This window comes from Delphinapterus leucas, chromosome 12 (assembly GCF_059928025.1).
Source record: "Delphinapterus leucas isolate spDelLeu-1000000601 "Yukka" chromosome 12, BTC_Dleu_Yukka2, whole genome shotgun sequence".
NCBI lineage: Eukaryota > Metazoa > Chordata > Mammalia > Artiodactyla > Monodontidae > Delphinapterus > Delphinapterus leucas.
The window spans coordinates 75,594,206-75,619,219 of NC_143140.1; the positions used below are offsets into that span (position 1 = coordinate 75,594,206).

A 25,014-nucleotide genomic window follows, 5' to 3' on the forward strand; every position below is an offset into this window, starting at 1 on the left:
TTGGAGACAAGGCCAGTCACAGGGCACGTCAGGAAGCTGACTCGTGCTTAGAAACCAGGCTGCTTTGAGGTTTCACTCTGGATTTTGGAAAAGCTGTTGCAAAGTGAGTTGGTCTTTCCACCCTCATATAACGAAGGCTGCTCTGAATCCTGCTGTCTGTGAACTTCACCTTCTTGCATGGAATGAGACAATAGGATGTTTCCACACCGCTGTTGTAAACCCCTTACCTTACTGTGGAGACGCGAAGCTAAAATCTCCAAGCTGGTTGTTATAGGGCTTCAAGGACTAGTAGTTTACTAGTAGCCTGAAAGAATTAATGTAGCTCTCCACATGCCAAGTTTATTTGTGGAGAAGTAGTTTATATATGCAGTAAATGGAAGAATATTGAGAGTCTGGAAATAAACCCTCACATTTATGGAAAATTGATTTTTCAACAGGGATAAATTGACTGCCAAGATAATTCAATGGAGGAAAGAACCATCTTTTCAGTAAACGGTGCCAGGGCAACTGGATATCCACATAGAAAAGAATGAAGTGGGAACTCAATCTCACACCATAAGCAAAAAATTTAACTCAAAATTGACTGAAGATCTGAATGTAAGAGCTAAAACTATAACACTCTTAGAAGAAAACATAGGTATAAATCTTCATGGTCTTGGGTTAGGCAATAGTTTCTTAAATATGACACCAGAAGCATAAGAATCAAAAGAAAAAAACAAATAATTTGACCCTCATCAAACTAAAAATTTTTGTGCTTCAAAGGATACCTTGAAGAAAATGTCTGGCAGTTACTCAAATAATTAACCATAGAATTATACTATGACCAACAATTTCAGTCCTAGGTATATGCACAAAAGAAATGAAAATATATTCTATACTTCAATAAAAAATAAGTTAAAAATAAATAAAAAATTATAATTAAAAAAATTTTTAAAGAAAATATATTTCACAACAAACTTGTTCATGAATTTCATAGCAGCATTATTCATAATAGCCCCACAGTGGAAACAATGCAAATGTCCATCAAAGTGATGAATGGATAAATAAAATGTAATATCGACATACAGTGGAATATTATTTGGCAACAAAAAGAAATGAAGTGCTGATATATACTACAACATGGATGGCCCTTGAAAACATCATACATAGTGAAAGAAGGCCACATGTTGTATTTCATATATATAAGTCCAGAATAGGCAAATTCCCAGAGACAGAAAATGCATTTGTGGTTACCTGGGGCTGGAGGAATTGTGGGGAAACGGGGAGTGATGCTCACAGGTACAGAGTTTCTTGGGGTAATGAAAATATTCTGAAATTGGTTGTAATGATGGTCACACAACTCTATGAATACTAAAATCCATTCAGGGGGCGCAGTGGCTGAGAGTCCGCCTGCCGATGCAGGCGACACGGGTTCGTGCCCCGGTCCGGGAAGATCCCACGTGCCGCGGAGCGGCTGGGCCCGTGAGCCATGGCCGCTGAGCCTGCGCGTCCGGAGCCTGTGCTCCGCAACGGGAGAGGCTGCAACAGTGAGAGGCCCGCGTACCGCAAAAAATAAAATAATAAAAAAAAATAAATAAAATCCATTCAGTTGTACACTTTAAATGGGTGAATTGTATGCTATGGGAACTATATCTCAATTAAGATGTTCTAATAAAATAACCATAGAAAATAGATGGGTAGAAATTAGCTGGTGCCAGACTTTTCCAAAGTGGCTTGTACCCATGACACTCTAATCAGCATGAAACAAAAGTCCTGCCGCCATCACATCCTCAACGCTTGATATTGACCAGATTTTAGCTTTTTATGTTTCTGATGGATGTGGGGGAAAAAAAAAAAAAAAAAGGATGGGTAGAGAAGATGGACTCTGTCATTAATTGTAGTTTTTCTCTATTTTTCATTCTCTCCTCTTGGCCTTCATCTTCTTTTCCAGCTGTTTCTTAGAAACCATCCGAAGCAAAGATTTATAGCTCATTGTATGGAAGCCACAGGATTTGTGAGAAAAAGCTAGATAGAGAGATGACTGCAATATCGTGTTTACATTTAAGATTTACTTTTTGTTCATGTTTCAGACTTAATTCTTAACTTTGCACCTATTACCACATACTAGCTATTCCCTCTCCATGGAGATGGAAGGTCTTTGGAATTCTTAATATAATGTCCTCAGTTTCTTGGTCAAACCTGTATACTGAGAATCAAATATAGTTTACTTTTCACCAAACTTGCTTCCAACAAATTGCCACATGAGAGGTAAAGGAAAGCAGAGAGGCAACAGATGTGCTGTTTTCCCCTACTTTACGACAAAAGTTATATCTCTGTCAAGATCAAAGAAGAGTCTTTTATTCTACCAACTGAAGTTCTTATCCTAAGCTAGGGAACTATTATAAAGTAAGGAACATCAGTGGAGGGAAAAGGAAATCACAGGATAAAATACATTCTTAGGTTTTCTTCTCTAAGTCGAGCTGTGGAGGGGAGCACGGCACAGAGCGTAGGGCAGGTTTGCCTGGTGAGGTGTGCCCTGGGATGTCCATCTACTTTCGCCTAGACATGGGCAACTGACCTTGGCAATTCAGTTATCTCCTGTGAGCCTAAGCTTCCTTGTCCTCGAACTGAGGGATCTCAAGTCTTTCCTAGCTCTAAAAGTCTAGATTTTATGATTTCATAATCTGATTTAGAATTCTCTGAGAGATCGATGCTAAATGAGCAGAGAGGTAGATAAATCTACAGTTGAATCAGTATCATACCAGATATTTCAAGTAATGAATAAACGTCATAAAAGAAGCAATCTCATGACTTTTCTGAGGGCTCTGGAGCTATAAGTGATTAGCATAGCGTTTTAAATTAATGACTCAAACCGAAAGAGCATGTCTATTAGTTTTGCAATCCACAGAAAGATGAGCACAACAGACATGTCAGTTTCCAAACGTATGTTTAAAAAACTAACTTCCAGGTTCCAAATGAACAGAGGCTCAGTTGACCATAGTGAAACTTTAAATATTTCGAATGTTGGATGACAGTTCTATATGAACCAAGTTTGATGTGGTTACTTGTTTCTTTTCTTTTCTTTCTTTCTTTCTTCCTTTCTTTTTTTTTTTTTTTTTTTTTGGCTTGCAGTATAATTTACAGATTTACATACAGTGAAATGCACAGATTTTAAGAGAACAATTCAATGAGTTTTGACAATTGCATACATCCATGCAACCTACACCCCTATCAAGATATAGAATATTCCCAATTCCTCAAAAGATCCTTCCTGGCCCCTCCCAGTCAGTCCCCACCCAGAGGCAAACATGGTTCTGATTTCTTTCTCTATCCGTTAGTCTTTCCATTCCTAGAACCGTGTCAGTGGAATCAAGCAATATATACCCTTTTGTGTCTGACTTCTTTCACTCAGTAAAATGGTTTTGAGGGTCATCCATTTAGTTGGGTTTATCAGTAGTTTCTCACAGGTTGGATTCCCTAGAAAGAGACAAAGATTAGCATGCAGGGCATTTATTAAGGAGGCCTCTTGGGATCTAAGGCTTTGGAAGGGAGGGAAAGAAGCAGGATTGAGCAGAGGGAGAATTGAAGCTGTGAGGCAGCCTGAACACCCTCCCCGGCTGGACTGATGCCCTGGGGAGCTCTCGGTGACAGCCGCCATGGGTGGGTCAGTGGTAGAATTCTCACCTGCCAGTGGGAGCTCTGGAGCTGCATGTCCTGTTAGAGTAATTTCAAGTTGTCCTCACTCCCCTGTTAATCCGGCATTGGATGTGGGCTGCTTCTCCAGGAAGAGGATGGTACTTTGGGTAAGGCTATTTGTTTCAGCCAAGAAAAACCTGCCGCCACCCCTCCCAGAAGGGCTGACTGCTAAGGGCTGTCTTCCAGGAGCAGCCCCAGCAGATGGGGAAATAAGCCCTGCATTTCTGGGGGGGCGGGGGTGGGTCTGGGCAGCGCGGCACAGTGTTCTATTGCTGAGTGGTATTGCACTGACGGGTACACCAAACTCTATTTGCCCCTTCTCCTGCTGGTGGGCATTTGACCTGTTCCAGTTTGGGGCTATTATGAATAAAACTGCTATGAACATTCTTAAACAGATCTTTTTATGGATATGTTTTCATTTCTCTTGGATAAATGCCTAGAAGTAGAATTTCTGCCTCATAGGGTAGGTGTATGTTTAAGGTTATAGAAACCTCCAGGCCAAATTTCCAAATTCCAAATTGTCATTTTACGCTCCCACCAACAATGTATGAAAGTCCCAGTTGCTGTGTATTCTGCCAACACTTGGTATGGCCAATCTTTTTAATCACATACAGAAAAGACTTGAAAAGTATCCCGATCACTTAGATGGAACTATCAGAAGGGATTTCTGCTTGAGTTAGAGTTTGGACTAGACAGATTCTGAATTTATGATATACAATAAGCATAATTTCATATACATTCCTGCAGCAAAAATTACATTTTACCTGTTGACTTCAAGTCCTTTGTTATTTTGAAGGTATACTGCCATATCCAAATTTATTTCAAAATGACTTTAAATTTTTGAAGTTCAAAACTTAACCTATAGTTGAACCTCCTTAGTGGTAAGGTTCCCCTGTATTGGAAAAATGAATTGGCACTCAGGTTCTTTTTCCTAACAGGTTCCTTCAACAAAGTATATTTAGATATTATACTTTAATAGTAGCTAAGTTTTACTGATCGGGTACGACATGCAAGGTTATGTTCTAATCATTTCATATGTGTTACATCAGTTATCCTTATACTTGATTCAGGGAAGTACTATTATTAACACCCCCGTTTTACAAATGAGGAAAGGATAGGTAAAGATGGAGCTGCTTCATTCATTCAACAAATATTTATTGACTGCCACCAACTTGTAAGGAGATAAGGTATTAAACAACAAAAAAAAATCTTTTCCTTGGGGAGCTTACATTCCAATAGTAGGAGATAGACAGAGAGATAGATAGGTAGATAGATAGATAGATAATATGAGCAGTTTTACTTTTCTTGGGCTTTCAGTCCATATTTTCTATTTGGGGTAGAAATTAGAATGCTAGAATGTACACTGCCTGTACTACACCCTATTATTATACTACTATACATTACACTACACAACAGGCACCCACAACTGGGTATGTCAGAATTGCATATATGAATCCAGATAATTGTTTGAAGGTTGACAGTGGATCACAGGTCACAGTCATTGGAGCTTTGGACTCACACTTTGGTCTCTGACCGATTTAAGTGACTTCTAAGAATTGCTTCTGCAATTCAGAGATGCTGGATAGGGATGGACGGTTTGGCTATGCCAGTATAATATTTTTGAATGAAATATCATATAGGTTCATAAATGCCACAGATTTAGATATACAAACTACATTTATCCTCAGATATTGTCTGTAGTCTTACTTTTCTGGCTTTGGCCCTCTCTGAACTCATCAGAGGAGAAAGTGTTAGCTTAACCACCTGGCTTTCTTCCTCTGCTGCTCTGTTAGCTTAACCACCTGCCTCTTCTTCCTATTCCAGGCTACTTTTTTACCTCAGTGCAAATTAAACTTCTCGTCAATCCTACTTCCTCCAGTATTCTATTTAGACTGAGTAGGTCTTCCTTTCGAGTAATCTGTGTTCCCACCTGTGTTAGTTATCTACTGCTGCAGAACGATATTACCACAAACTTAAGAGCTTAAAACAACATATGTTACATCTCAGTTGCCGTGTGTCAGGAGTCAGGGCACAGCTTAGTGGGGTCCTCTGCTTAGAGTCACAGGATGTCATAAAGCTGCAGTCAAGGTGTCAGCCAGGGCTGTGGTCTCACTAAGGCTTGACTGGGGAAGGATATATTCCCAAGCTCATGTGGCTGCTAGCAGTGTTCCATTCCTTGCAGAATGCCAGACTGACGGCCTTAGTTTCTGGCTGGCTTTGAGCCAGAGGTTGCCTACTGCTCCTTGCCTCATGGCCTTCACGTGGCAGCTCACACTTCTTCAAAGCCAGGAAGAGGGTGTGTCGTAGCAAGCCAGATGTTACAATCCTACACAGCATAATCACACACACATACAAACACGCACACAATCACATACATCCTCACCATAGTCTATTGGTTAGAAGAAACTCACAGATCCCATCTGCCCTCAAGAGAAGCTACTTGTACAATGGTGTGAATATCAGAGGGCCACCGTAAGCCTTTCCATTGCACCCCAATATTAAGAAACATTTCTTGTATTACCTCAGTCAAATGTTTTCTTTCTGCAAAAGCAGAGTCAGCTAGAACTCTGCATCCAGTCCGTTAATCTGTATACAATGATTTGTAAGTTAATGAACATTCCTGTTTAGTTTTAGCACTGCTATATTTCAACCAAATCAATTTTTAATAAGACATAGGCCAGTAATCTCAGAGGAGAAATTGAACAGAGTTTTAACTGGGGCTGTTGAAAACATAATGTATGTATTTAGTAGATGCATATTAATGTAATTATGACAGTTTTCAGATTCTATGTTTTCTCAATTACTGAATCAAAAAACCTAAGTAATCATCAAATGGTATTCTGTTGACACTATCGCTTATTGCTGGGCCTGAGAGTAAACCCCACAATACTTTTATGGGTCCTCAATTTCCTTTTTCTAGTTCCCCTGGCAGCCACAGATCTAAATGGTGCATTGATACAGATCAGATTCATTGATTCATTCATTCATTTATATATAAAATACATACTTCTTGAGCACTTACCCACGTTCTGGCTCTGTGCTGGTGTTATAATGGTAAACCAGACATGGCCTCCAGATGACATTCAGTCCAGTGCAAGAGACAGATGAAGAGACAGCCTTGGGATAAATTCCATGGGGCAGGTTGCTATGGAAATATATAGATTAAGGTCTCAGAGGATTTGACATCTAAGCCAACATATCTCTTAGAACATAAAATATAGGAGAATTGGAGGCAAGATATTGAGAATCATTCAACCCAAGTAGACATAGAAAATAAAACCCGAGGAAGGATGAGTCCTCTAGTTAGTAATAAAAGAGGGAGATGAACAGAGGTTTGAGAACCAAAGCTTGAGGTAAACCTAGACAGAAGGTGGGAAGAAAGTAAGCCATGGATTTTTAGTAACTGTAGTTTTGGCAAGCTATAAGAAGTCTCATTCTTCACATGGTAATAACAGTTTTCAGAATAAGGTACTTGATATTTCTACATTGACATAAATAATGGACTACAACTAAATATCATAATGCTTTTGGATAAAATGAATTTTTTTTTTACCCTAGATGAAATAGGGTAGTATTTGTCTCAGAAACAAAGCAAAACATATCACCCTAAAATGACAGACTCAAGTGAGAAATGTATATTAATGTTGACTATTTTATTAATAAATGTAGCTGAGTATTCAGCATTGGTTCACAGAAACAAATCGCTGGATGTGTCATTAGTTCACAAAACAGTATGGTTTACACACCTATAAAGAAGAAATAAAATAATCTGTAGAAACAGTGAAATCTTTGGAGCTTTATGTGGGTTTTGGAATATTTATAGCAAAGCAAAATCCACATCATTTTCTCCTGCTAAATAAATAAAGAGAGAGAAAGAGAACAACAATATTCTTTTAAAGTAAAACAAGAAATCTTTCATGTAAAGATTGATTTCTTATTGTATATTGGGCCCCTTTCTCCCTTGTAAAAATTTCCCTTGTGCATTCTCATAATTGAAAGCCCTCTGCTTAAGGAAGTTGGGGAATGAAAACCCTTCAATGAAAGAGCCTCATTGCTTTGGAGAGTGGTGTATAGATTTTAAATGGCAATATTCCAAGCGCATTTTTTATGTCTACTTCTTAATTGTGTGCTTATATGATTTCTCCCTGAATAAACCTTGTTTTGATGAGAGATTAAGTCTGAACACCTGCAAGTTGCCTCAGCTCCCATCTTTATCACCTGTTTGGAGAATGTGTCAACTTCCCTTAATTGAGAAGTAATTTTCAGTTACTGAAATCCCTTTTTTATTCTAAAGCCTCTTCAATATGTACAACTTTCCCCTAGGGGGCTGTTTTACTTGGAGGCATCTTAGGTTTAGATTTAAGTTCTAATAAAACTACATGTGTTTTCAGAAACATAGCTTAGAGCTTTCTTTTTTTTTCTGTTTTAAAATACCAGAAGCATAACAGTAAAGAACAGTTGAAGCTAGGCCTATGAAATATGAGAAACTACTTATTTGCAATTCCCTTAATATGTCATTTGGAGTTTTAAAGATACCATTGTAGTACAAATAAAAAATATTACAGAGAGATATTTGCTCTAAAGAAAACAAAAGTAAGTAGTAGATTGAGCATCTGTTTTTATTTATAGGATGCTGTGCTATTTAATAACGCAAGCAGTTTAAATAACACTAAATATGCATCTGTGTTTTCCCCGGGATGCGAAATAGTAAGTTTTAAAGTCACCTTTCTACTAGTGATGTTTCAGTTCGTATAACTACCAGATAGCTCTGTTTTTCATCTTGAATTGTCTTTACCTGCATTCCAATTACATTTTTCCATTCAGAAATGCAGAGCATTCTCTTAATTTACTAAGTCAACCCCTGCTTTTCACTTGGATGAATGAAGTTTCTGAATATACCAAAGCAAATCTCTTGATTTTTAGTTCTTATTTTCATTTGCGCCCTTATTTTTATCATACCCTTTCTTACTCTGTTCCTTTTCTTCTTTTTTCTTTCCTTTTTTAGCTTCATCAGTTTAATACCTAATTTATTTGTGTAAGTATATTATTTGTCTCTGAATAAACCTCTCTTTCTTTTTTTAAAAATGCAGTTAAGACTTTAAATATACCTCTGATCACCACATTACCACCATCTCACGTATTCTGTAGTGCTTTCATTGTTTTGTTCTACACACTTTATAAGTTACAATTTGATTTCCTTGTGTAACTTAGGAGCACTTTTTTAAAAAAAAGTTTCCCCAAAAAATGAGAGTCTTTTTTTCCTGTTTTAACTGTTTTTCTTATTGATTTCTAAGAAATCAACACATTTCATTACATTATAGTCAGAGATTGTAGATTATATAATATGAATTCTTTAAAACTTATTGAGATCCAGTATTTACTCAATGTGTAGTTGCTATTTCTTGAATACCGGTGTCTACATATACCTGTAAAACCAAGCTTATCAAATGGATTGTTCATATTCATAACCTTAAAAATGTTTTGTCTGCTTGATCTTGTTACTTTTTCATGGTATGTTAAAATCTCTCCATGTTATTGTGAATTTGTCTATCTATCCTTCTAATTCTGTTAGGTTTTGTTTTTTGTATTTCAAGATTCTGATGGTAGGGGCATACTAGCTGAAAATCTGTACATCTATTCTCTTGTTAAATTATTCTTTTTATCATTATATAATCGGTCCCTCTATGCTATTTATTATTTTTATCAATTTTAGTTCATCTATTATTAATATTGATACACCAATTTTCCCTTGGTAAGTGTTTGCTTAAGTATATATTTTTCATGCTTTTATTTTGCTCTTTTGGATGTATCTCCCCAAATTAGAAGATAAGAGAGATGCATTGTATTTCTGCTCCAATCTTTTACTCTCTGTCATTAGATATGAATATTCCTTTCACATTTACTGCAATCAGAATATTGGGCTAACTTGACCGTCTTAATTGATCATCATCTTTTTTAGCCTGCTCTTTTTAAAGTTTTCTCTCACTTTCTTTTCTCATTATTTGGGTTAGTGAAACATTTTTTTATTCCCCTTTCTTTTATTTACTGATTTGGAAGCTTATTATTATATTTTTCTTATTATTTGAAACAACACATTTTTCTAACAAAGTCAAAGTATTTAATTTGTCTGTCCTCCTGGTCAAAATCAGGACCTTAACATATGTTAAAAACTCATTGACTACCTCTCCATTTTGCACAGCCAATAGTTTATTAAATTCACCATAATTTTATCAACTTCTATACTCACTGTTGTTCTTTGCATCCCACCCTTAATCTGGGCTCTTTTTCTTTCTTGCTGAGGAATATTCTGTAGAAGTTCCTTCAATGATTAACCACTTTCAGTGAGTGAGTGTTTGATTTGGTGAATGATTGTTTGTTGGGGTATGGAATTCTAAGATATTTCTCCATAACACAAAGAAAATATAATTCTATTGTCTTCTTGGATTTATTGTGATGCCTTGATGTGGCATCTCTCTTTTCTACCCACTACTTTTTAAATTTTCTCTTTATTTTTGATATTCAGTGTCCCTAGGATATATCTAGGTATAGATTGATTTTTTTCCTTGGTGACACCTAGGATTGTTTTCATTCTACAACTGGAGGTCTAATTGAACATTTCAAATTTGAACTTCGAATTTTTTACCCCAAACCCACTTCACTCACTGTTGTCTCAGATTTAATTAATGGCAACTCAGCCCTTCCAATTGCTCAGACAAAGTTTTGAAGTTGTCCTTGCTTTATCTCTTTTCTCCCATACTCCACATTCAATCCATGAAGAAATTTGGCTCTACCTTAAAAATGTACCCAGAATCCAAGTACATTTTCACCATTCCCACTGTTGCCAACCTGGTCTAAGCCCCTGTCACTTCTTGCCTGGCGTATTCTTGTAGTCTCTCCTGGTCTCTCTGCTTCCAACCTCGTCTCTTCTATCCTCTACTCAGAAGCCATAGTGATCTTAATATATAAGGCAGATCATGCCATTCCTTTGCTCAAAACTGTCATTGCTTCCTCATCTCACTTACAGTAAAAGCCAAAGTCTTTATGGTCAACTGCAAGGTCCTATATGGCTTACAGTCCCCTTCTCACCTCCCCCTCCCTTACTGTCCTCCAACCACACTGGTCCCTTAGTGTTACTTGAACATACAGCATGCTCTTCTGGCTTTGGGTGCCCTTTCTCCAGATAACCACATGGCTAACTCCATCATGTCCTTTGAGTCTGTGCTCAATGATTACCTTTTTGGTGAGGACTACTATGACCATCACATGCTAATCCATCGCTCTTACCCTTCCCCATTTATTTCATAGCACTTTTCATCTTCTAAATTGCTATAAAATTTACAGATTTATTATGTTCATTGCTTATTTTCTGTCCTTTCCTTAAAATGTAAGTTCTCTGAATGCATATATTTTTACCTTTTGTTTAATTCTGTATCATAAATACCTAGAACAGAGCCTGGTACAAAGGAGATGCATAATAAATGTTTGTTGGATGACTAATGAACCAATAAATGAATTCTTATTTATATGGAACTATCATACGGATAGATAGATAGATAGATCTTATGTATTTTCACAGAATAGAATACAATATGGTTACAACCCACATGCCCATTAACTGGTAAATAGATAAACAAACTTTGATATAGCCGTACAATGGAACCCTATTCAGAACAAAAGGGAACAGAATACCGATACAGACAACAACATGGATGAATATCAAAAACATTAAGTGAAAAAAGCCAGATATAAAAAACTGCATATGCTGTTATTCCATTAATAAGAAATTTTAGAAGAGTCTAAACTATGGAGATGGAAAGCTGGTCAGTAGTTGCCTGATGCCAGCGAGTAGGACCAGGAGTAACTGCAGGACATGATGGAACTCTTCAGGATTCTCCAAGTTTTCTAAAACCTGACTGCAGAAGTGGTTGCACTACATATTTACTAAAACTCATTGAATTGTTTACTTAAAATGGGTAGAATTTAGGGTTTGTAAATTATTCCTCAAAAAGCTGTCAGCAATAAAGAAAGAAATACAGTTAATACTAACTACATACTATCAGAATTTAATCTTTGATTTAGGAAGCCCTTCACAATCTTTTTTTTTTTTTTTTTGCGGTACGCGGGCCTCTCACCGTTGTGGCCTCTCCCATTGCGGAGCACAGGCTCCGGACACACAGGCTCAGCGGCCATGGCTCACGGGCCCAGCCGCTCCGCGGCATGTGGAATCTTCCCGGACCGGGGCACGAACCCGCGTCCCCTGCATCGGCAGGCGGACTCTCAACCACTGCGCCACCAGGGAAGCCCGCCCTTCACAATCTTGAGTCATCTTCAGAATGAGTTGCTGACTCTGTATTGGAAAGATGTGGATTTAGCAATTAATAAAGTTCAGAGCCTTCCCTGTAGCAGCCCACTGTTCATCCTTAACTCTTGGTGGAACAAACCTCTATCATAGTACTCACTGTTATAGTCATTTACTTGTAAGCCAGAATAGCCACCCTCCACTATATATATATATATATATATATATATATATATATATATATATACAGTGAAGTCCTCCGGGGTACGGTCTGTACCTCACTTATCCTCACACTAGAGGTGTGAGGCGAGATCCTCAGTTAATTCTAGCTAAACGACTAGATGATGATTATTATTAATAGAATGGCATATAAAAGGAAATTTACAGTCACTGACACAGATTGATATCATCTTGCTATGATACACTTACTCCTAGCTGGATGTTTTTCATCCATGCTGCAGGTTGCTATAATTAAGGAAATCATGTAAATGTGATTTATCACACAATACGTATTGAGTGCCCTCTATGTGCCAGACACTATGTTAGGTTCTATGGATAGATACGACGGTTAATAAAACAATGATTTGAGGCTTCCCTGGTGGCGCAGTGGTTGAGAGTCCGCCTGCCGATGCAGGGGATGCGGGTTTGTGCCCCGGTCCAGGAAGATCCCACATGCCGCGGAGCGGCTGGGCCCGTGAGCCATGGCCGCTGAGCTTGCGCGTCCAGAGCCTGTGCTCCGCAACGGGAGAGGCCACACAGTGAGAGGCCCATGTACTGCAAAAAAAAAAACAAAAAACAAAAAAAACAGAATGATTTGGACCTTATTTTAAGCAATTACTTTCTGTAAATTGGGCACTAATTATTAAAAATGTCTTGAAGGAATGTTCTCTATAGATTTCGGTTAGTAAATTAAAGATTATTCATTTTATAGCAGTTGTCAGAGTTTTAAATACTGTGGATGAGTAATTTGTTTTTCTTGTAAAACGAAGTGCAGCAAATTACACACTTTTTCTACTGGGGTGGGGGAAAGTTTCTGGAAAAGGAAATTCCAGCACCACCCCTCGAGGTCTTTATTTTCCAGAGTAAATCTTCTAACCATCCAGCTCAATCACTAAGTAAGCACACGTGTGAAACACCACGCCCTCTGCAGAGACTCACTCAGGGCAAAACAGGGGCAAGGTATTTTGTTAATCCTTTTAGCTTGAGCAAGCAGTAGAAGAAAAACTCAGGAAATAAATCATATAAAAATATGAGAACAATAGGAAAGAAAAGCCTGTCTTACAGGTTTGTTTCCTGTTCTAATACTTCTGGAATGTGGTTTTCTCTCCTACTGATGCTGAATATAACTAGAATGTCTAAAGTTGTAATTCTTCTCTTAACCAAAGTTCTCCTTTGTCTGTTTATATTATCGTGTTAAAACTAAAATCTCTCAGCATTGTCAAAATAAAAGGCATCGGAAGCATTTGGTGGCAATTGCTGTAGAGTAACGTTTTAAAAAGTAAACACTGGTTGCATATACAGAATTTCAACTGAAATCATAACATTCTATTTGCTTTTTAGTAGTTCTATGTTTCTAAATATGCTGACTTTCACAAAATGTAGCCAAGTTTTGGAGTAATGCAAAGTTTTAAAAAACTGGCAGATAGTCTAGTGAAAACCTACTTAAAAACTTTTGCACACCAGCTTTTAGTTTCTGAGTTATATATTCTTGCACGTGATTATTAGAACCTCTTGTGCTAAAAATAGCCTTCTAATTTAAAAAACTGACCTTTAGCACCTCCACCAGAGAAAGGGAGAAAAGACAGTTTTCTGCTCTTTAATAAATCTGACAAGGGTAGGTAGAAGAAAATAAATGATTAAACTGATACTTTTAGATCATCTGTGAATTTCTGTTGTTTCTTCTGACCATTGTGTCTAGAAAACTAATACACTTTAAAAAAAATCCTATTTGGAAAGTTACTAAGTTTTAATTACTAAGTTTCATTTCCTTTCCACTAGGAGAAGGTTTTCTATGACTGCAATTCCCATTACTCAGGCAAATGTCAGTAATTGACTAGATCTTCACGGCCAAGTCCAAGATTAAGGGTGCCAGTTAAGAGATCTTCATCTACCTGTACGTGGCCACCACCAGCCACTGTTGCTTCCTAGACCACCACTGCTCTGATCAACCATCTCATCTTCTGGTACTCTGCCTAACCCTTCTCTTCCTACCCTCTCACCCCCAAATGATGGTGTTTCAAAATGCGGTCCTATGGGCTTCCCTGCTGGCGCAGTGGTTGAGAGTCCGCCTGCCGATGCAGGGGACACAGGTTCGTGCCCCAGTCCGGGAAGATCCCACGTGCCGCGGAGCGGCTGGGCCCGTGAGCCATGACCGCTGAGCCTGCACGTCCGGAGTCTGTGCTCCGCAACGGGAGAGGCCACAACAGTGAGAGGCCCGCGTACCGCAAAAAAAAAAAAAAATGCGGTCCTCGCAGAGCCAGCAGCAGCCAGGAAACCAGACACCTAGGATGAGCATTCATGGCATCCGTGCTTTGAGGGAGGAAGATCTCACTCTTTCTCCTACTCCAAGCTGAGATTTGGCCACTAGAAAAGCCTGTCAGTGACCTAAGTTACAGGACTTGGTAATGGTGACTGTACTCCTTGTAAACCATCTCTCTAGTCACCAAATTGTATGCCTACAATTTGGACTTTGACCTGGTAGGAAAGGACCTTTCCACAAATAGATTGCTAAAGTTTAGGTTTATGTCTGCTTTTAACTTTTATCTAATGGAACTAGTGATTTCCACCCATAAAAAGTGCAAGTGTCACTTTGGGTACCCCAGATGGATGAATTTAATAACTCCTACAAGCCAGTGAAATCTGTGTTATAGGGTAAAATGCTTGAAAACCTCAAGAAGTACAACGTCTTTGTCAAAAGGCAAACCAGTTTCCGGGAGGGGAAATTCGCTCTAACTAATCCACCCAATTTAATTTCTTGCCGGAAGTAAAGGAATAAATCACAGACGGTCTTTCAGGGGTTCAAAAATATTTAGACCGGATAATGGAAAAAATCAGAAGATGCTGTCAGTCTATATTTTTAGGAAGGTTTAACATCAACTATTTCTCACAATCAGTCATGGTATGATTTGATGACAGCATATTAAAAAACATGAAAGTGGTGCTACGCTGAAGCCTGCTCATAGAGGCCCGCTGTTAAATTTCCAGAAACTTGGCAAACCAGTTGACATAAATTTTGCGAGCCAGCTGACCACTCATTGAATTGGTCGTTGTAGAAGTACTTATATCATAGAAAACAGCAAACACAAGTCACACATCGGTCTTGTCCCCACCCCCAGATCAAACCAGTTGTTGAGCATTTACCAGGATATCACTGGATGAGAAATTGGTCTAGAAATATAGACTGAAGAACAGGACCAATGCTGAAGAGTTATAAATAGATCATTTCCTCAAAGTTAGATGTTGGCACTAATCTTCTTTAGCAATTTTATAAATTCTCTGGAAAGAGGTAACACAGAGAAACATCCATTTTTTTCAGATGACATTAAACATTCCCACCTTTAAACTATAAACTTGAGGGATTAACATGCAGAGCTCTTAGTAAAACTGTGAGTTGGCTGAATAATAGCAGATGAGCTGTAATGAGGCAAGAAAAGGGCAATTTGGGGGGAAATTATCTTTTTTTTAAATAAATTTATTTTATTTATATTTGGTTGTGCTGGGTCTTCGTCACTGCGCGCAGGCTTTCTTTAGTTGAGGCGAGCGGGGGCTACTTTTCATTGTGGTGCGCGTGTTTCTCATTGTGGTGGCTTCTCTTGCTGTGGAGCACAGGCTCTAGGCGCATGGGCTTCAGTAGTTGTGGCACGCGGGCTCAGTAGTTGTGGCACATGGGCTTAGTTGCTGCGCGGCATGTGGGATCTTCCCGGACCAGGGCTTGAACCCCTGTCCCCTGCATTGGCAGGTGGACTCTCAACCACTGCGCCACCAGGGAAGCCCCTGGCGGGGGGGAAATTATCTTAACATACTCTTGTTAGATGATAAATTCTAACCTTTATGTTATGACCTATAAATGGAATTGAAGGATTTCTGTAGACTTTTTCTATGTTCATTAATATAATTTGTTAGCTGTGATGAAAAGGCTGTTAAAACACCAATCCTCATCAGAAGCACTGGAAACAAAATAGAATAAACTGTGCCACCCTTATAATGGAACTTTAATGCCCACTTCCTGCAGTTTTGGTTGACATGCTTCAAGGATAATGTAATGGAACTGGAAAAATTTCAGAGGAAAGTGTGTAACCTGATCGGGGGATTATAAGAATCCCAGATGAGGCTAAGATTATATTAACTAGCAAATCATGAAAGGTTTTGAATAAGGTAAATATAGATGGATTTAGTAAATCCTGAAAGACTAGAGCTATAGAGTACCCGTTTGATGTTTGAAATATGAATTTGCAGAAGAAATAAAAAGAAACACATTATTGTTTCTCAAGTAAAAGAAGTATTGATAGCGAAAATGACATTGTACGTCAAAGTTTAGCTTTTGTTAATTTCAAAGAAAACCATTGTATTTACATATTCTGATGTGCAAAATTTATGGTATATTTCCTCTAATCAATGACCTCCCTTATCCATTAGGCTCTATCAATGGAAAGAAGAGTGAAATTTTCCTCCTCTTAGTTTAGATTGAGAGAACACTCTACCTGGTCTTTTTTTTTTTTGGTTGTTGTTGTTTTAAGACAATTTAAAGGAAGAAATAGAAGAGCCCTTATAATTGTTTACTCTCACTGCTGAACCCCCCAGGTGGAATGTGTTCCCAAACACAGCAGCTTTCCACTTTAAAAGGAAATTTAGTTAGGATTAATTTCATTGTCCTAATTAGAACTCACATCTTGGTTAATCCTTAGTTTTGTTAAAAAATATCAGGGTTTCTTTGTGGAGGTGATCCTCCGGCTCTGCAGCACCAGCTCGGATAGACTGAGGTCTCTGTGGCTTTGGTGACCCTGCTTAAGCATTCCCACCATGTCCCAGCTCTGCTCTCCGCATGCCTCCCACTGCAGCCCCCGTCACCTGACCTCAGGGCCTGGGGAGGGGGCAGTGCCCCAAGGCCAGGGGTTTTTGCTCAGCAGAGATGTCAGGCTTCCTGGGGGCATCAGTTTTGTTTGTTTGTTTGTTTGTTTTTCATCTTTATTGGAGTATAATTGCTTTACAATGGTGTGTGAGTTTCTGCTTTATAACAAAGTGAATCAGTTATACATATACATATGTTCCATAAAAAGAAACGAAATTGAGTTATTTGTAGTGAGGTGGATGGACCTAGAGTCTGTCATACAGAGTGAAGTAAGTCAGAACGAGAAAGACAAATACCGTATGCTAACACATATATATGGAATCTAAGGAAAAAAAAATGTCATGAAGAACCTAGGGGTAAGACGGGAATAAAGACACAGACCTACTAGAGAATGGACTTGAGGATATGGGGAGGGGGAAGGGTAAGCTGTGACAAAGTGAGAGAGTGGCATGGACATATATACACTACCAAACGTAAAATAGATAGCTGGGGGCATCAGTTTTTGAACTCTGCCGGGGTCCAGATGACCTGGGACCAGATGTCACCTAGAGATGCACCTCAACCTGTGCCTCAGGAAGGGCTAGGGAACAATTTTATTATTGTATTAACTTTACTCATTTAACTTGCTTGAGAAACTAACCAATTTTTACTTTCTGTCCAGAATGATGTATGTAGGAGAGTGAGCCGTAATGCTCCCAAAGTGCCTTGCTTTTCTCTGATATAAATATATTTATAAAGACCTGGTCCAGGGGCTTCCCTGGTGGCGTATTGGTTGAGAATCTGCTTGCCAATGCAGGGGACACGGGTTCGAGCCCTGGTCTGGGAAGATCCCACATGCCGCGGATCTTCCCGGACCAGGGATCCTGCATTGGCAGGCGGAGTCTTAACCACTGCGCCACCAGGGAAGCCCTGTACCACATCTTGTTTATCTATTTCTCCATTGATGGACATTTAGGTTGCTTCCATGTCCTGGCTATTGTAAATAGTGCTGCAATGAATATTGGGGTGCATGTATCTTTTCGAATTATGGTTTTCTCTGGATATATGCCCAGGACTGGGATTGCAGGATCATACGGTAGCTCTGTTTTTAGTTTTTTAAAGAACCTCCATACCGTTCTCCTACTGGCTGCACCAGTTTACATTCCCATCAACAGTGTAGGAGGGTTTCCTTTTCTCCACACCCTCTCAAGCACTTATTGTTTGTAGATTTTTTGATAATGGCCATTCTGACCGGTGTGAGGTGATACCTCATTGTAGTTTTGATTTGCATTTCTCTAATGATTATATACTATATAGATTTTTAATAGTTCAGAGTTGAATGTCTAGGATAACCTAAAAAGTGAAAGCTGTGGCAAGTGAGCTAAATATAGTTTTTTTAAAAATACACTGTTGGGGACGGATAAATTGGGAGATTGGGATTGACATATACACACTATTATATATAAAATAGATAACAAATGGGGACCTCCTGTATAGCACAGGAAACTCTACTCAATACTAATGACCTATATGGGAAAAGAATCTAAGAAAGAGTGGATATATGCATATGTATAACTGATTCACTTTGCTGTACAGCAAAAACTAACACAACATTGTAAATCAACTATACTCCAATAAAAATAAATTTAAAAATTAAAAAATACTCTCTTTTGGGAATCCCCTGGCGGCCAGTGGTTAGGACTCGGTGCTCTCGCTGCTGGGGCCCTGGGTTCGATCCCATAAGCCTAGTGGCCTGGCCAGAAAAAAAAAAATACACTTAAAAAAAAACTTTTTTTTTTTTAAAGAAGATGTTGGGGGTAAGAGTTTAGTAATTTATTTTTGCTGTGTTGGGTCTTCGTTTCTGTGCGAGGGCTTTCTCTAGTTGTGGCAAGCGGGGGCCACTCTTCATCCCGGTGCGCAGGCCTCTCACTATCGCGGCCACTCTTGTTGCGGAGCACAGGCTCCAGAGGCGCAGGCTCAGTAGTTGTGGCTCACGGGCCTAGTTGCTCCGCGGCATGTGGGATCCTCCCAAACCAAGGCTCGAACCTGTGTCCCCTGTATTAGCAGGCAAATTCTCAACCACTGCGCCACCAGGAAAGCCCCCCCAAAAAAACTTTTTAGTGAAACATATACATTCAGAAAAATGCACAAATCATAGTATACAATTCAATGAATTTTCTTAAAGTGAGCCACATTTATGTAACCACCATCCAGTCTAACGCCATATCTATCTCCATCTATCGATCTATCTATAGAGTGATCGACAGATAGATGGAGATAGATATGGCATCTAGATTTCTCATCAACAGTATTTGTATTCATATTTTTAAGGAGTTTGCAGTTGAGATTTAATTACAGTAGGATTTAATTTAAGTTTTATGGAATGTTAGCTTCTAAAATAAATTACTGTTGTTTTCACCTTTTGTATATTTTAAACACCTTATCACGCAGTTTGATAGTCTCACAGTGATTCTTCTGAATATAGGAGAGGTGAATTTCCCAGAGTCTAGGTGGTAGAGAGCAAGGTATATACTTTGTTGATCTCACACATAGATCCATCATTCAGATTTATTGTTCAAGCTGATTGAGGCCACTAATACTGCTTTTTAAAATTCCACTTGTTAAAAGGAAGATAATTTTTAAAAGGAAAAAAAAATGCACACATCAGCAAACAATGTGAGGAAGGAACTAGCTTTAACGAAACAAATTTTCTTAAATTAAGTACCGTGACTAAGTACTTTAATTCCTTTTCTTCCAGCCTTAAAGGATCATTTGACAGGGAACCTTTTAAGTTAAACGGGAGTCACCCGTACTCTCTGCTACCCTGGGGGGGTCGCGGGTCTCACAGCCCCCGCAGGCGCGGCTGGACCAGCCCGGGCCTCTCCCCTCCTCACTTCCTCGCCCCCCTCATTCTGCCTCCCCTGTCGCCCACTCCCCCTCTCTCCTCCCCCGTGACCCTTGACCCCAGCTAATCTGCATAGAGGAATGACAGGCATCCGCTGGGCAGGATCCGCCGTGCCGGCTGCGGCCGGCCGGGCTGGGAGACCCGCGAAGGGGAGAAGGTGAGGGGACCCGGCGGGCAGCTATGCACGGACCGGGAAATGAACGCTTGGGAATCTGTCTGCGAGCGGACCCATGATCCAAGGACCAAAAGAGCCGCGTGATCACCCGACCTGGCCCTGCGACCCGAGACATGGGCCAGACCTCGGTCTCCACGCTGTCCCCGCAGCCCAGCAGCGGTGAGTCCGGGGCGCACGCGATGCGCTCCCGCCCCGCGGGTGCTGGGCTGGCTCGGGGCAGCCTGGGCGGTCGAGGGCTCCTCGGCGAGCCGGGCTCTGCCCGAACCCGCCAAGTACCTCCGAGAAACCCGAGAGGTAGCGCTCCCCCAAACTCTTTGTCGTGGAAAAGTGGAATGCCTTTTGGGATCCAGCCGATTTTACCTTAAAGGCACAGGCTCCATTTTCTCTCCGAGATGCCTCGCTTTCGTGTTTCTTTGAATCTCTTCTGAGCCTGAAATTTACGAGAAACGCCATTGGCGTATTGCTTTGTTTTAAAAACGCGAAACTTAAAGAGCAAGATAAACTCGCCAACAGGTTTTTCTGTATTTACACTTGGCTTCCGAACAGACTAGAACTGAATTCTTTCAAGCTTGTCAACTGATTTATGGTTTGTGTTTCGGAGTAGAAGTGCTGTTTGCCTTCTTTTATCCTGGCAGAACGCTGAATACTTAATAACCAAGAGAAAAAAGCTTAATTGTTTCAAATGATACTTGTTTATTAGACACAAGCTATAAAATTTGGGGAAACGTTTCATGAACCCGGTTATTCAGGGCTAAAGATCATTTGATGGAAACGCGTGTAATGTTTCTGAGCTGTACTGTCCTGTTTTAAGTCTCTTTTTAACATTTTCTTTAAAAAAAAAAAAAAAAGGAAGGAAGGTACATCTGGCGTTTCTCCAGTAGTGTAGGGATAAACAACTTTTTGGTGGCGATACTTGTGATTGGATAATGAAACATACTTAAAAGATACTATTTTGATATGTTTTTCCATCAAGAATTGAAAAACAAAACCTCAAAGGGGGCATTTACGTTATTCCTTGAGATATTTGATACACTTTTCAAATTGTGTAAACATCAACAGGATCTTGCTGAAAGGAAATGACAGGGCAGAGATGAAGGGTTCTTTTTTTTGTTGTTGTTGTTTTAATCAGCTCCAGGATGTCTCTAACTAGATAGCATTCTACCATTCCAGCCTCCCCCAGCATGGGTTTGTTTATATTGCAGAGCTTCACTCCCTGAAATATCATAAGCTTTGCTCCGGCTTATGTTAATGCCTCAGGAGAACCAGCCGTCTGCAAAGGAGAGGAATCAGAATCCAAAAAAGATCACACCTTCCCTTACTGTCATTGACAAGGTTGTACAGCGCTGCTGCCGAACAGAAGAGACTTAATGTTGATAGCTTTTTGGGAATTTGAGGGGGAGTGTTGATTAGGATCTTAATTTTAGTAAACTGTTTTGTGCAATTAAGGCTTACTTTCCTTTGTCTTACTGTAAAGCAGCGTGACTTCTTTCATTTCAAGGAAGAGTTAGATTTTTACATTTCAGCGCTGGCAAAGCATAGAGTTAGATCAATACTCCAGTACAACAGGTACAAAGTACTGCCCTGAATTTAGTTCTTTAGCCATAAAGTATTGTTAGGGTTAATATTAGGAAAGTGAATTTTGCATTTATAAAAATCAAAGAATGTTACATAAATGATGCCTAAGAAGCAAAGTAGAATCCTAAAATGTGACCTTCCTTCCTAACCCAGTACAGCAAAAAATACCCAGATTGCTGTAATTCCTAATATGTAATTCCTAATACAATGACTAATCATGTCAAGAGATTGGGCAGTTTATTTATAAGTAATTTAAACAAAAAGTTATGCTTGACCATGAAAGATATTTCAGAGAAATCTCTCATGGAATGGTGTTATACTTAAATTACAGGTCCTCCGTTTAGTTGATTAAAAGTTTGTGTATCTTGGAGTGACCAATTCAGACATCATGAGTAGAGGGTTTTTTTGGTTTTGTTTTGTTGGTTAAGGGATGATAGTTGCTATGACTGAAGTTTTTTAATGTTAAGAGCGGAGCAGTTTTCTCATGATATCCATTTATATCCTCTAAGTGTATTACTATCACTCCATTTCCCTGAAGTTTTGCCTTTTGATTCCAAATGAAAATGAAAAAACAACAAAAACAGAACATTTGGTTGCCATATCTTAAGTTTTATGTTCATGTTGGTGTTCTTCTCTGAGTCTGAGAATGTCAAACCCTCTACCCTTCCAAGTATTTTGTTCACTCCTCGTTAGCTGTTTGCCACAGGCTTCACAAGTGGTGTGAAGATCTTTGTTCTGTGTGATCTCAGGCATCTATAGTTGTTTTAAGTCTAGAGTGGCTGCTAGGGATTACAGTGGCGAAGAGGATTCCCGTCGTAACTGCTTAACAGGGGGAAAATCTGTTTGAGTCTAAGGAGTCAATGGCACAGAGTCTGATAGTTTATACTTGTTACTCAGTTTGGGCTTTTGTAAAAATCAGCACTGTAGGCCACAAGTTAGCTTGCTTTTCTTTCTTGATTTCAGGCTCTTTTGAGCCTTTCAGCTTAGGGCTGCATCTAGGCTCTAAGAAGACCAAGTAATAATGATTTCTGAAAACGTGCAGTTAGAGTCATTATTTCTTTTTTTTTTTTTGCGGTACGCGGGCCTCTCACTGTTGTGGCCTCTCCCGTTGCGGAGCACAGGCTCCGGACACGCAGGCTCAGCGGCCATGGCTCACGGGCCCAGCCGCTCCGCGGCATGTGGGATCTTCCTGGACCGGGGCACGAACCCATGTCCCCTGCATCGGCAGGCAGACTCTCAACCACTGCGCCACCAGGGAAGCCCATTATTTCTATTTTTTAAAACAGCTTCATTGACATATAATTAACATACCATAAAATTCACCCATCGAAAGTGTACAATTCGTTGTTTTTCAGTATATTCATTGTGTTCTGCAGCCATCGATCCCTGTTCCCATCCTTCTCAACCCCCGACTCCTAGCCCTAATTAACCACTAATCCACTTTCTGCTTCTGTAGGTTTGCTTATTCTGAAGAATTTGTATAAGTGGGATCATACAACACAACACGCCTTTTGTGACTGGCTTCTTTCACCTAGCATAATGTTTTCAAGGGTCATCCATGTTGTAGCATGTATCAGTACTTCATTTCTTATTATTGCCAAATAATATCCCACTGTATTAATATACCACATTTTATTTATCCATCCATCAGTTGATGGACATTTGGGTTATTTTTACCTCTTGACTCTCTGAACGGTGCTGCCATGAACTTCAGGTAAAAGTTTTTGTGAACATATGTTTTTATTTCTCTTGGGTATATATCTAGGAGTGGAATTGCTGGGTCATATGGTAACTCTATCTTTGTTATGTTATATTTTAAGGAACTGCCAGTTTTCCAAAGCGGCTGTACCATTTTACATTGCCTCCAGCAGTATATGAAGGTTCCAATTTCTCCACAGCCTCTTCAACACTTGTTACTCTCTTTTGATTATGGCTAATCTAGTAAGTGTGAAGTTGTATTTCATTGTGGTTTTGATTTGCATTTCCCTGATCACTTATGACATTGAGCATCTTTTCGTGTGCTTATTGGCCATTTGTATATCTTCTTTGGAGAAATGTCTATTCAGATCCTTTGCTTAATTTTAATTGGGTGATTTGACTTGCTATTATTGAGTTATAAGAGTTCTTTGTATACTGGATACAAGTCCCTTATCAGATATATGATTTGCAAATACTTTCTCCCATTTTCAGAGTTGTGTTTTCACTTTCTTGATACTATGATTTGCAACTGAAATTTTTTATTGTGTTCAGTTTATCTATTTTGTTGTTGTTGTTTGCACTTTTGGTCTCCTATCTAGGAAACCATAAACTAACTACTGTCAAGATTTACACGTATGTTTCCTTCTAAGAGTTTTATAATTTTAGCTCTTACATTTAGGTCTGTGATACATTTTTTAATATTTATGTGTAGTGTGGTGTAGGGTTCCAGTTTCATTCTTTTGCATGTGGATATCCAATTGTCCAGGACCATTTTTCGAAAAGGTGATTCTTTCCCTGTTGAATTGTCTCGGTACCCTTGTCAAAAATCAGATGACCATATATGTCAAATTTATTCCTGAACTCTCAATTCTATCCCATTGATGTATATGCCTACTAATATGCTACACTGTCAAGATTACTGTAGCTTTGTACTAAATTTTGAAATAGAAAAGTGTGAGTCTTCTCACTTTGTTCTTTTCCAAGATTCTTTTGGCTATTCTGGTCCCCTTGCATTTTCGAATGAATTTTATAATCAGCTTGTCTATGTCTGCAAAAAATCCAGCTGAGACGTTGATAGGGATTGTGTTGAACTTGTAGATCAATTTGAATAATATTGCTCTCTTAACAATATGAAGTGTTTCAACCCATAAAGACAAGAAATGGAAATGTACAATGTCTTTCCATTTATTTAGATCTTCTTTGATTTTTTTTCACAATGTTTTTTAGTTTTTAGTGTATGTCTTGTTAAATTTATCAGTATTTTTATCATTTTTATGCTATTTTAAATGAAATTGCACTCATTTCATTTTCAGAATGTGGCTTGCTAGTGTATAGAATATAGAAAATTGATTTTTATATATTGATCTTGTACCCTGTAAATTTGGTGAATTCATTTTTTTAGTCCTAATAATTTTTCAGTGGATTCCTTCATATTTCTGTATACAAGATCACATTATGTACAAGATTTATATACAAGGTCATGTGCAAACAGAGATACTTTTACTTCATCTTTTCCATCTGAATGTCTTTTATTTCTTTTCCCTGTCTAGTTGCCCTCACTTATTATGCAGTATAATGTTAAAGAGAAGAGGCAAGAGTGAATATTCTTGTCTTGTTCCTGATCTAAGGAGGAAAGCAAT

General features: G+C 39.0%; 1 protein-coding gene across 1 annotated transcript in view; it reads left to right on the forward strand.

The window, feature by feature from the left end:
* Nucleotides 1-20,022: 20,022 nt before the first annotated feature.
* The window catches only part of PHACTR2 (phosphatase and actin regulator 2), a 136,161-nt gene continuing 131,169 nt past the window's right edge, over nucleotides 20,023-25,014 (forward strand). Inside the window, exon 1 of the mRNA XM_022558253.3 lies at nucleotides 20,023-20,260. Coding sequence (XP_022413961.2) covers nucleotides 20,215-20,260 — 46 coding nt within the window. The 5' untranslated portion in view covers nucleotides 20,023-20,214. The remainder of the gene's footprint in view (nucleotides 20,261-25,014) is intronic.